Source organism: Pieris brassicae, chromosome 10, assembly GCF_905147105.1.
Source record: "Pieris brassicae chromosome 10, ilPieBrab1.1, whole genome shotgun sequence".
Classification (NCBI taxonomy): Eukaryota; Metazoa; Arthropoda; class Insecta; order Lepidoptera; family Pieridae; genus Pieris; species Pieris brassicae.
Window position 1 is genome coordinate 10,431,052 of NC_059674.1, and position 13,164 is coordinate 10,444,215.

General features: G+C 32.6%; 1 protein-coding gene across 2 annotated transcripts in view; it reads left to right on the top strand.

Annotated features, from left to right (window-relative positions):
* Positions 1–2,888: 2,888 nt before the first annotated feature.
* Positions 2,889–13,164, top strand: part of LOC123715555 — a 75,109-nt gene continuing 64,833 nt past the window's right edge. For both annotated transcript variants that reach the window (XM_045670670.1, XM_045670668.1), the window contains exon 1: positions 2,889–3,167. Coding sequence is in view for 1 of the 2 variants with exons in the window: in XM_045670668.1 (XP_045526624.1) it covers positions 3,147–3,167 (21 nt within the window). In the remaining variant the exon portion in view is untranslated. The remainder of the gene's footprint in view (positions 3,168–13,164) is intronic.

Sequence of the window (13,164 nt, forward strand, 5' to 3'; positions counted from 1 at the left end):
TTGCACACTTTGTTGCATTCATAGTACATTATACATGATCTATTAATGCAACTCATCAGATAACATAAGTGATTAAGGAGACCACAGGCGATCTGTTCCAGGCAACTATAGTATGGAAAAAGACAAACCAATGTGCATAACTTATTTACAAAAATAAAATTACAATTTACAATGTAGACTTATACAATTCCAAAACTTATATAAAAAATACAACAAAAATAGTTTAATTACAACACTCCATACCTTGAACAATGAAAAATTGATGGGAATAACATCAATGTTTACAGGTCTTAAGTATTTTGAAGAATTAATTCAGGAAATAAAACTTGCTTAGTGTTCAATGACAAACCACACTCTGCTCTCGCTGAATATAACTGCCAAACGTCAAACGTCAAGGCAAATAAAATAAATTCGTGTTTACATACACTTATCTGTGCTTAACCATAGACAATATTGGGAATATTCAAGTTTTAGCAACTTCACCGTTTCACATGTCTCACACATGGGTCGACAGATGAGTCACAAATTCGAGTTTTAAACCCGTAAGATGTGTTTTTATGTTCTATATTTATATTGATTGATGATGAAGATTATGTTACCATGTATTAGGCTACGCATTGCGGCCGGCTCTTTACCGAACTCCACTTGCCTCCCATATGGAATTATTTTTACCTGAATAACCATTAAATTATATTTTATTATTCACGAGTATCATTTCTATGAAGTAAATCTATAAAGACTAAACTTCATAACAGAGCAAGATTTCGTGTACTTTAAAAAAAATTCAATGGCGCTACAGCCTTTTTAGGTCTGGCTCTCAGATTTCTGTATCTGTTTCATGATAATTTGTTAATCTAATAGGCAAGTCAGTGATCAGCCTTCTGTGCTTGACGCACGCCGTCGGCTTTTTCGTTTGACCATATTTTTGATTGTAAATCCGACTACCACGAGTAATTTAATTTTTCGAGTATAGTCGAAGTAGTTATAGTCCCTATATATAAATACTTTCACTAATAATATACTCCAAATAAGCAATAAATAATATAGCTTCATATCAGTAAAATTATTGTCAAAATCGGGTTAAATAACCCTTAGGTTAACCTTTTTTTTTAATTTTAGTGTACTTAGACAGAGGGGCAAAATGCCCTAGTAATTTATGTATTATAAATTACCATTGGAAGCAAGGAAAAAATATGTTTGAATCTATAAGACTTATAATTTAAACGAAAAAAATAATTACTTCATTTACGAACATTTGATCTGTCATAAAGATACGAATGATAACGAATAATCAGTGTTCACGAATGTGTTCAATTTTTTAGGAAGCTTATCATATCATTATCTTATCCATCTACAAACGTTGGACAACTAAGCGTCTTTTAAGGAAGAATCTACCTCAACCACTATGCGAAATCAGCTGCCCACTGATAGCAAGAAAAGAGCGTAGAAATTCTTAAAAGGCAAGGTACTCGCGAGCGCCCTGGCATTAATTAGCAGATTAATATAGAATCTCATTCATTGTAATGGAATTATTACTATCATTGTTATCGTTATTATATATTTTTGTTATATATGGTTTCGAATCTACCGTGATAGGACAAGAAAAAGATGGCGCGTAACCGAAAAATGTGACGGTATTTTTTTCCAACGCCGATAAAGCAGATTCACTTCAAAAATAAAAGTAATTATATCCAAAATGCATTTCCTTCCTCTGCTTTTCCTTAAGCTTTGTCCTTATGTAGGTCACGAACTACCCAGTAGTTACACGGAAGCCGAGAGGTTTATTTGCCGGGTTCATTACCACGGCTTGTGTTAATCATAATGTCAACGTGAAATTTAGACCTTTATAATTATATATCCTCATCAGAGCAATGTCATACACATTACGTACTATTTATATTTATAGGTATTTTGTAAAACAGGGTCCTATATTAAATGGCCTATGTTACTGAGAAAAGTGTTGGCCTAGTGGCTTCATCCTTGAGATCGTAGGTTCGATCCCCGGCTGTTCACCAATGGACTTACTTTCTATGTGCGCATTTAACGCTCCCACAGTGAAGTAAAACAACGCTTTAGACCCAAAAAGTCCACGACATTTGTCAGTCACAGGAGGCTGATAATCTACTTGCCTATTAGATTGACAAATGATCATGACACGGATACAGAAATCTGAGGCCCAGACCAGAAGTAAAGTTTTTGTTTCTGTTACTTAGGCATATTGAAGCATTCTAAGTATGTAATAATTTGTTGTGGGTCCAGTTGTTTTCAGTATTAATTGCAACCATACAAAAATACAAGGCTTTCCTATTTATAACTGTACCTATTTATTGTTGTCGTTATTGTCTTATTTATTGTTAAATTTTGCTAAGTATGAAATGGTTAATCATATTGTTTTAGACGTTATTGTGTTAGATATTGCAACATCAACTGATACAAAATATAGCTGTAGTAACAAAATATATATTTCAAAATCTTTTATATATTATATGTTACAGCACACATTGTTCAACAAATCACATTCTTAGACCTTAAAGAATCGTTTGTATACAAGGTTATATGATTTAGAACTTATTATATTAATTGCATGTAAAAAGTACTTTATAATTATTTGAATAACACGCAGCCTTACGCGATTTCTATCAATGGTTTTGTTTATCAACTAAATTATTTAACCAAAGTTTAGTTAATTGCATTTAAACGATATGCGTTGCAGTTGAAATTAACTTCGGGAACTCTATAGTTTCATTTTTCATTGCACTGCATTTAAGAGCGAAGTTACAAAACTATTTCTATCCCTGTCTTTATAAGGTGAAACGCAATATAAGAACGAGACATAGCAAGCCACTCGCACCTAGATTGCTCCAAGAGACTCAGTCAGTGCTGTGTAAGAGGAGCGTGTTGGTGTGTTTCGGGTTACGATTATTTCGTATTTACAAACTTTGTCGTATTATTTTTGTTAAGAATCCGTTCTCCGACTGTATGAAAGGTTCTAACATCGTGACTTCGTTTTGCGTTTACTTCAGTTCTTTCTTGTATTGAGAGTGTAACCTTGTGTTTTGTTTTGCCGAGTTATTTTCAAGTCTATTTTGGCACTTATGATGTAACTACGAAGTCCCTTACTAGAAATGGGAACATACTGACGGACCATGCACACTTCAATGATGATGGTGAGTTATCATTCAAGGTTGCTTAAATAATATATCCTGAAATCGTCGATGACCTGATAAGATAAACAATTCATAAAGGAAAAACAATTTAAATATCGTGATTATGTTTTTACACAAAAAAAATGTTTTCAGTAATATGAGTTAATTATCCGTCGACCTTGAAGACACTAAATTAACCAGAACTATTATGGCATGAATAATTCCCATAGAAATATAATAACTCTTGATTTGTATGCATGTCCATGTTAATTTTTTTTTTTAAATAAAGGCAATTAAAACAAGATCCTAGATTTGGTGATATCAATCAATTCAGTCACATGACAAACTCAAAGTTACGAATTTAATTACCAACTTATGAAAACTATTATTAGGTACGAAATTTTATTATTTTTGTTATATTACAGGAAAATAAGACAGAACGCAAGCCACATAGATTGGTAAATCGTTTATATCCGATAAACGAACACTTTTGAGTCTTCTGTTTTAAATTGCCGTCGTAATGTCTTTTTCTAGGTGCCTAAAATGTTTCTTGTTAGTAGTAGAAGACGTTAGTCATAAATGAAATACTTGTCGTACTGAGATTACAGTTTTTATTAATAATTATGGAAAACTTTTTAGTTGAAAATTAATTTCGCTTTTTTGTGTGATCGTACTACAAGATGACCTTGATGTTAAACGATGCGATGTTGAAAGTGAAATTATTTAAATTTAAACAACCGTGGAACAGGGTTTTTAATATAAAAACATATAAAGACACCTCTTTAACATGGTTTGATCCAATCATGGCTACTTTGATTGCACACCTTCGAGAGGAGACGGCATTATCAAAGAAGACAGCCACCCCAAGGTAATAAAATAAGCTTTCCTACTAAACTTTGGGGTCTAATAGTCGTAAAAATTTATTGAATTAGAATTACGTGATTATATGCTGGATGATATTGTTTTAACACAAATTCTATCGCGTTGATTTAGAATGGCGCTCTTAGGTGTTGTCTCCAAATTTCTTTAACATTTTCGTGATTTTTTTTTAAATCGGCAAGGCATTCTGACATGACACACTTCGACTTTCCAGTTTCCTCGGAATGTGTAAAATTCCTTATGTGCTACAAAGCATACCCAACCCGACTTCACCATTCAGGGTTGTCTTCTATTCCTACTTGTGAACCTCATTCATGTGTTCTACATGGCCAAACTACCAAAGCATTCCCTTTCGTATCCTTGTCAACGTATCCTTTATTATGTACTCCGTTCCAACTTTATTTATCATATAAAGAGGACGTAGTGACTAGGAGAGCGCTATAGTAATATGGTCGGATGACAATTCATTTGGAAATCTCACCCAGGCGATATAATCCCTAGCAAAAATGCAATTAATCATTTTATAATATTAACCTATGGTAAACGTATCTAATTTAAATATTATATTATTCTCTCTTTAAGTATTTATTTCTAACACACATATATACTAGTATTTACAAGGTTCTTAACCTCCATCTCTATATATATATAATTCTCGTGTCACAATGTTCGTTCCCATACCCCTCCGAAACGGCTCGACCGATTCTTATGAATTTTTTATTCATTATCAGTAAGTCTGAGAATCGGCTACTACCTATATTTCAAACCCCTTAGTGATAAGGGACGTTAAAATACATACAACCCTTTACGATCAACCCCTATTTTTTATTATAGTAGATAGTTATTTTTATTGAACTAAAAGATTGTTTCCTATAAATAATATACATGGCAAAACGACGTTTGCCGGGTCAGCTAGTAGTATATAATAATTAAAAGTTAATAAATAGAAAATTCAAACAAATTTAAAAGTTTGGTACGTGTCAGTACCTTTAACGCTGGCAGCATTTCCATTTTCTCTCTTTTAATTAATAACAGGTAAAGAATAAAACACTATGAGAACATAGCTGGGAATGACCTTGCATTGAATTCAGGGCCAATTAAGATGTAATAGTCTCTGTCCGCATTATTCATTACATAAAGGAAGTATTAATATATATTACGAGGATCAGGAAAGCCAGTAATGTATACGGAACAGATAGTGTATTCTGCTGGCATTCGAATATACGACCTTGAGTTTTTTTTAATTCAAAAACGGCAGTCTTCACAGGAGACACGCATCTTAGTGGATTCTTTCCTGGCATTTGAGGAAGGAGTATACCCTTTTGTTCAAATAATTGGAGGTCTTGCAAAAGAAAATGTCTTGTGGAAGACCAGCAATCAAGGTAATGGTGAGTATCGCAAGTTTAAAGACTAAGCCTAAAATTCGGAATCTCTCATGTGTCAAAATTCAATACGCTTTTGACATGTATGAGTAGTACTTAAACTTATTGCTAGAGGTGAGATTCAGAAACAAAATGACGTATGACTCCAAAACTCCGTTACATTTTTGACGTACGTAAGTCAGATGTAGCGCTAACTTGGCTCTGAAACTTATCCTAATATTTATTCGTTTTGTATACAATGAATACTTAAGTATGGGTAAATTGGTTATCGCATTGTTTCCTTCTAAGATATTTTGAATTACATAGAATTTAGATTACGTACTAGTGTTGTCTTGTATCGATAATTCGACTAAAATAAAACTAATAAATGCTTAATTGATCGAAAAAGTTAAATCACGTACATAACGCGTTTCCTATAACGCAGAACCAATCTACAGTATTATAGGGGGGATAACTATACATACAATTCTATGCAATTTAAAGGTATAAAAATTACAAGAATAGCTTTTGCGAAAGACATGGAAACAAAGTGTTATACAATAATAGAAATAACAATAATTGATGAAACGCGTTGCGTTATTATTATACATTACAAAAATACGAAATACAATTCTTAATCATATGACAACACTAGGGCAAAAATATGACCGCCCACATATGTAGGTACAATCGGAGTTTTTGTTGACACTCCAAAAGTTTCAAGGTCCGAGTTTTTGTGTTCCCTTTAATGGCTATTGGGTTATGAATTGAGTTTATTCTTTCATAAATATATAAACGGAGAGGTTCTATGTTTATTTCTACAAAGTAAATCTGTTTTTTTAAATAACGAGTTCAACAAATTAAGTGAATTACCGGCCTTTTAATAATTGATTCGCTCTTTTGAAGGACCCTACGTTGAATTAGTTCGGAAATACTTAACTGCGCGCAAAAACGTCCAGGTGATAGGGATGGAATTTCAGCTGATAACTCTAGTTAATCTGCAACTTACTGTAAAACCTATGACGCAATAATTTGGACGTCTAAAAAGGAAATTCGGTGTAATTCTTTCTTGGAATTACACGTAAGCTTTATATTGAGAACGGAGTTACGAGGAAGCCTTCTGTCTCTTTTCATCACAGCACGTAAACAAGACAGAAAGGGACAAATTTCTTTAAAAACTACTTTATTATGAGTTGAATAGTCTGTGACTGTGTCCTAGACAAACTTTTAAGTACTCTATGAATAACGAAGATTTGATATTTATATACTTCCTTGAAATTTGTATATAATTCGAAGTTAAAGAGGTATTATGATCTAAAGTGGGATAATAAAAACTGTTCAAATAAATTTCCCAAGGTATTAATATTAATTGTTCTAAAGTTTTGTTATTAAATCAACAATTACACGGACCATTTATTGTCTACTATAAATAGCACTTAATTACTTTCTCCTCAGTATGAAAATTGCAAATTGCAACGCTTGAATAAATCTTAACAATGCTTCTTGAACACTGTCGTCTGTTAATGTCTTTTACGTAGATATTTCATCACATATATACGTAATATATTACGTATTTCAAAACTCCATTTATCTAGAAAAAATAAACTTATATATTACGTACCAGTATTTTATGAACTTTAACCTTATTAGTATAATATACGATGACCTGAGTCTGGACTGCTATAAAGAAGCTTTACTAAAATTGTCTAGAGAAACTAGAGTAACAAATACTCCCTAAATATAAAAAAAACTAACACTAACTAAATGGACTGCCCGGTCGGTAGATCGCTTCAACAAGACAAGACATTACATTATTACATTAATACAAAGCACGAGCTTTAATAAACAATCTAGTTGTGGCGTTAAAGGTTTATAACAATTACCAGAGAGAAGGCCTGATAATTTTGATTTGTTTTCTGTTTAATGGTCAAACTTACGTCGAGAGAAAGTGAATGTTTATTTAAAATACATAAAAGGTACAATGGGACCACATGGAGCAAACTTTTAAATTTGTTTCAATTTTCTATTATTATTACTATGTAGGTTGAGGGTATTGTCATCATCATACATTTGTGTGTTAAATTACTTATAAATCCTTAATATATAAATTACCATAAAGTATATAAAATATTAGATTTTTACCTTCTAAATATATTCCTTTTACATACAGATCATCGTTATAGGGATATACGATTCAAGAAAATCTCGTTAACCCTCAAATGTAGGATGCATCTATAATTCAGTTGGCAAGCCTCTCGATGGCTCTTAATCCAAACTGAGATGATATAAGGTCGCGCTACATTACATCGTTCGTAACGAATCCTTGCGATAACGATATTGACACTAGTTTTGTATGGGAACAGCTTTAAAGTTTGAAGGCTACTTAAAGTAAACGAAAAGACCTAAAGTTAATAGATATATATATCTCTTTAATAATGCGTTCTATTGTGTCTACAATTTTTTGTTGTGCAGATGTGGACAGTATATACGCCACGATGCGCAAGCGAGCTGGAGCATTAACAGCACGTTGGCGGTAATAACGGGAAGGCCGGCCCTTACATGGGTCATTGCAATGGACTGCATGCCCTTGTTTATTTTATAATTGAATGTACTTTGTAGTTACCTAATACGAGTATAGATTTAGCCTTCACAACTAAAAATTTGCATTACGACAACAAAGGTCCTCAGATAAATGATTTCATTCAATTGGAATTTCGGCACGTAACAAAAAATCCAGCTTATCTGCCGTCACCCCTATCGTCGACTAAAATTCGACTTGAATAACAAATAACTTACGTATTATCCTTGAGAAGTGGAGAATCTTTTGTCGAAATAAGAAGGTTGAAGAAGTAATGGATCCATCTTAAACATTAAACGATTTTCAGGTTCCAGCCGACTGTTCAATTTGTAAGTCCATTTGGTTTTTTAGCTCAGTAAACTGCCCCAGTTGTTGCTTAAGATGTCAATTGTTTTTAGGCCTTGTTCACATGTAACACGTATTAACCTATGTCAAAGCGCGATCAAATTTAAAAAGCGAGTACACATTAAGCGCTCTTCGTATAGTTTAATGCGCGTTGGTTTTTAGTTTCGAGTACTACTCCGGAAATATCCTCATGATATTTATGGGCTAGTCGGAGTCCGTTGGCCAGCAGTCATCAGTACATCAGTAAATATACTAATATATTTGACAATTATTTGGCAGAATTTTTCAACCACCATGCCGGATTTCCCATCCGGAGATACTCTCATGCCAAGTAAAAGAACCACTTTTCTTGCCCTTTTTACAATAATCGTTTGTATAATTGCTATTGTTAAAGACGTGGTTAAAAGACGCCTCCACTGATAACATTGTTGAACAAAAATCGTGCAAAATCAGTTTTTCAACAGTTAAGATATTTAGTATAACATCCTACATCGCAATGCATTTACTATAATACTGTATATGTTTGTATGCAACAGATGGGTGAGACAATCCTACATAAATTCAATGCCAACAATATTATTTTATATCTGGTGTTGCCGATAAACTTATATAACATTTACACGAATATTTGTCTATAGCTCTATATATATATATATAAAATTCTCGTGTCACAATGTTTATTCCCATACTCCTCCGAAACGACTGATGTTTATGATTTTTTTAATGCAAATTCAGTAAGTATGAGAATCGGCTACTATCTATCTTTCCAACCCCTAAGTGATAAGGTCCACCCAATAAAAAAAATTTTATAGACAATTTTTTTTGGTTTTATTTTTGATTTATTTTGGTTTATTGGTACAGCATACAAAAATACATACAACCCTTAATTGTCACCCCTCTACGATCAACCCCTATTTTTTATTATAGGTTATTTTTATTAAACTAATTTTTTTCCTGGAAATAATATAAATGGTAAAACGACATTTGCCGGGTCAGCTTAAAAAAATTGTAATATAAATTTACTTTATACTAGTCGAAACCGTTTACGACGACATCGTTTAGAACAACATACCGATTATATTGACCAAAATCAAAGGTCCCAGCTGAATTCTATTGTATTAGTTCTTCATAACAACGTCATCGCCTGTTATGAGTAGTTGTTGATGTTGTTATAACAGATTTTGACTATAATTGTATATTAAATTTATATTAGAATTTCTCTTATATTCTCGCTCGCAATGTTTAATACTATGAATAGGTGTTATGATATATGCCGGAAGTGAATCACAAAGAGGTTCTCACACTTGATATTTTATCTAGGATTGCAATTATATTCAAGTTTAATGTCGTTGACTTGTTCACGTAATGGAGTATATTAATATTTGCAATTTCAAGCGTGTACTGTGTTTACACGAATTAACTCACGTAGAATATAATTCTGGATGTTTACAAAGAACAACCTTAGTCATTTATAACATCATCATTTTAGTTCATAATATATTGATAATAACAGCTTATTTACATCTCTATAAAAAATTTAGACTAAGTATGTCAAAGGTCTTGCTGCAGCTTCTTCAAGACAACCTTGTTTAATAATTTTTTCTCACAGTCCTTTTTGTGTAGTTGTTTAAACTGTATTTCTGTATTACTGCAACGTATTTTTTGGTACAATGTGTCAATTATTTCTGCAATTTAAATTGGGTCTGTGAGTTCTTCACGATAATTGAGAATGGGTTAAAATTATAAGTACTTATAAGAGTATCTTCATACATATCATTAAACGATCGCAAAGTTGGTTTTTATATCGTTATTATATGGATCACCTTGCATATCGACATATACCTTGATAAAGGTATTTGTCGTATCGAATATCGATAAAGTATCGATATCATTGACTTATCAAAATTCGAAGTATACTTTTATTTGACAAACACAAACTTACGTAAAATGTTATTATATCTTCGAGATAAAATAATAAATGTTTTGCTATTGTTAGTTTTTGTACTGAAACAAACACATAACCCATATTTTATATAAATTATTCGTAAATTGAGGGAAGAACATACCCATACAAAATTTATTCCGTTTCTGATGAGCTCCTGATTGATATCGACTCCGTGAGGACCAAAAACTGGTGAAACATTTTGCGTAAAATGGACACGAGTACGGGGGCGGCAAGGAAGCAGGATTCGTGGAGAATCAGAAAGAATGCTGAAATAAAAGAATTGGACTTTGGTTGGGGCACCTTGAACGCATGGGCCAAGGTTAGGAAGTGAAGAGAGCCTGTACGTATAAGCCTAAAGGCTAGGGCGGGCCTAGGTATGGTGGAAGTCAGCTAAATAGCTTAAGTCCGTTTGCCCATTGGGACGAAGGCCTCCCCCAGATACTTCCATTGTGCTCTAACTCGCCCCACTCTTGACCAAACCTTGCGTGCAACCAGGTTTATTTCTTCTTACCTCTTGCACTGTTAGCATTTTTCCTTTTTCCAATTTATGTAATGAGATATTACAGGTTTATTCCACTTCTCCTTTCGAATACTCTTTGTAATGTCCTCTATGTGTCTAATGTGCCTAATGTGCCTAATGTAAATAAAATATAAAAATTTGTTGTTATTCAGTATAACAATGTCCTTTGGTTATAATTTGGCTAAAAACTAAAAATAACTGATATAAAAATTAATCAACAAAAACATTTTAAACATCCATCTGAACTTTGAATTTTAAAACTTAAAATTGTGTTTGGTACCCGTTCGCCCCACGACGTGTAGATCACAAAGATTGTTATCTAAATGAAGTTGGCAAGTACGAGCTATAAGAGGAATCTTGTCGAGACATCTGTTGAGAGAGCAGTCTTGCCAATTCGCCAACTGTAGTTTAATACATATTAGATTATATACTCTGAAATTCTAGAATTATTTTTGAGAAAATTTAACCTAAAGTACATATATCTGTATAATATATTGAAAGAAAACAATTTCTTAGCCGGATTAAAGCTTCATGTGAATTTCCAATGTGTAAAAACTATGTTAACTAAAGACAATACTATGTATAATATATGTCACACTAATGTTATCAATTAACGCCTGGGACAGTTTTATTTTTCTATTTATACATTTTTGATTATTATTAGTATGTATGTTAGGAATACTGTATATTTGTGTGATGGAAATGATAGGAAATTAACTAGATTTTAAATTAAATTTGAAACTTTCGTTTATTAAATTAATTTAATAAATTAAAGCTTCTAAATAACTATTATTATAGCATATATAGCCATAAACCATTCTTAAAGAAAAACTAATGTATACTCCATATACAACACAAATAGTCTTTATATATTGAATAGATCTATAGCGGTATAAAGTTAGTCATGCTATATAAAGATTGCTAACAATTTAATTTGTATAACTTAACCGGACAATACCTAGCTTTGTCGGCCTAGTGGCTTCACTTGACTCTCACCTCTGAGGTCGTAGTTTCGACTGTGTAACAATTTCTTTCTAGTTGCGTATTAACATTCGCTCGAACGGTGAAGGAAAACGTAACGAGGAAACCGGCTTACCTTAGAACCAAAAAGGCGTGTGTCAGACACAGGCGGCACACGCTTGGCCATTTGATTGACGAATCATGAAACTTATTCAGAAATCTGAATCGACCTAAAAAAAGGTTGTAAAACCAACCTAGCTCTACAAAATACGAGATCGAAACTACAATGTATCGAAGTATAGCATAAAATAAAAGACTTAATATCCATAACATTCTTCTCATAACAATAGCTTTAAAACGATACTTCCTAATGTAAACAAGCACGCCGGATGTGTGCACCGCTAAAATTATCACAGTCGGCTGTAAAAAGGCAATGTGTTCTTGCGTAGAAGTAACATAACAGTAGTTTAACCTATATTAGGGTTAAACAAGTTGCGGTTTACTTACACGACTTATTGGTATTTAGACTTGCTCTGGTAGTGATTACAACGTTATAAGATATGCAGATATACGGAGACTATGTTTTGGACACATTGAAGTTATAGAGACAATTCCATCATCTGGACGTTTGACGTTCCATAATACAGCGCTTTTTAAGGTACTTACAGCTGCGCACCACCTATTTGTGGAATCAGCTGCCAGTAGTATTTCCGTAACGATACGACATAGGAGCCTTTACAGAAAGATCGTTTTCTGAATGGTAAACCGCTAAATTCAAAGAATTCCGCCTGCAGGTTTGCCTCCTGTCCCATAAAAAAAGAAAAATATTTTCCGTAGATACATGAATATGGAAAACAAACTCTGGCGCATCAACATTTATAATTGTTTGAGTTTTTTGATACGGAATCAAAATATAATTGTGTTCTGTTAGCTATTAATATTGGCTCGTTATATGAGGTTAAACAATACCTTCATTACGTTTGAAAATTTGTATACTGTCTAGCCATTTATTATTAATTTATATTAAGAATTTGAATTGACATTTAGATCTATACAAAATTTAGTTAACTTTTCTTAATATGATTATCAGTTGTGTAATGTGCGTGTTCAGATCTAATTGACTCAGTGAAAGTGCATATATATATATTTTTTTTATTATTGGCCTTCTTTGTTTTTCTTGTGATGGAAAGTGAATTTATATTATAACAACCCAATTTGGAAATAAAAACAACATGTACAACGGTTTATTAATAATTTCAAAATTTCATTATGTTAGTCTGTATTGAAGTTATAGAAGTTAAACCAAAGTTTAAAGCAAATCAATAATAACATTTAAAAAGCCGGCAACGCATTTGCGAGCCTTGTTAAGGGCTTGTCACTTAACATTAGCTGCTCCTCCCCTGTTACATAAAATTATAACATTTTCGGAA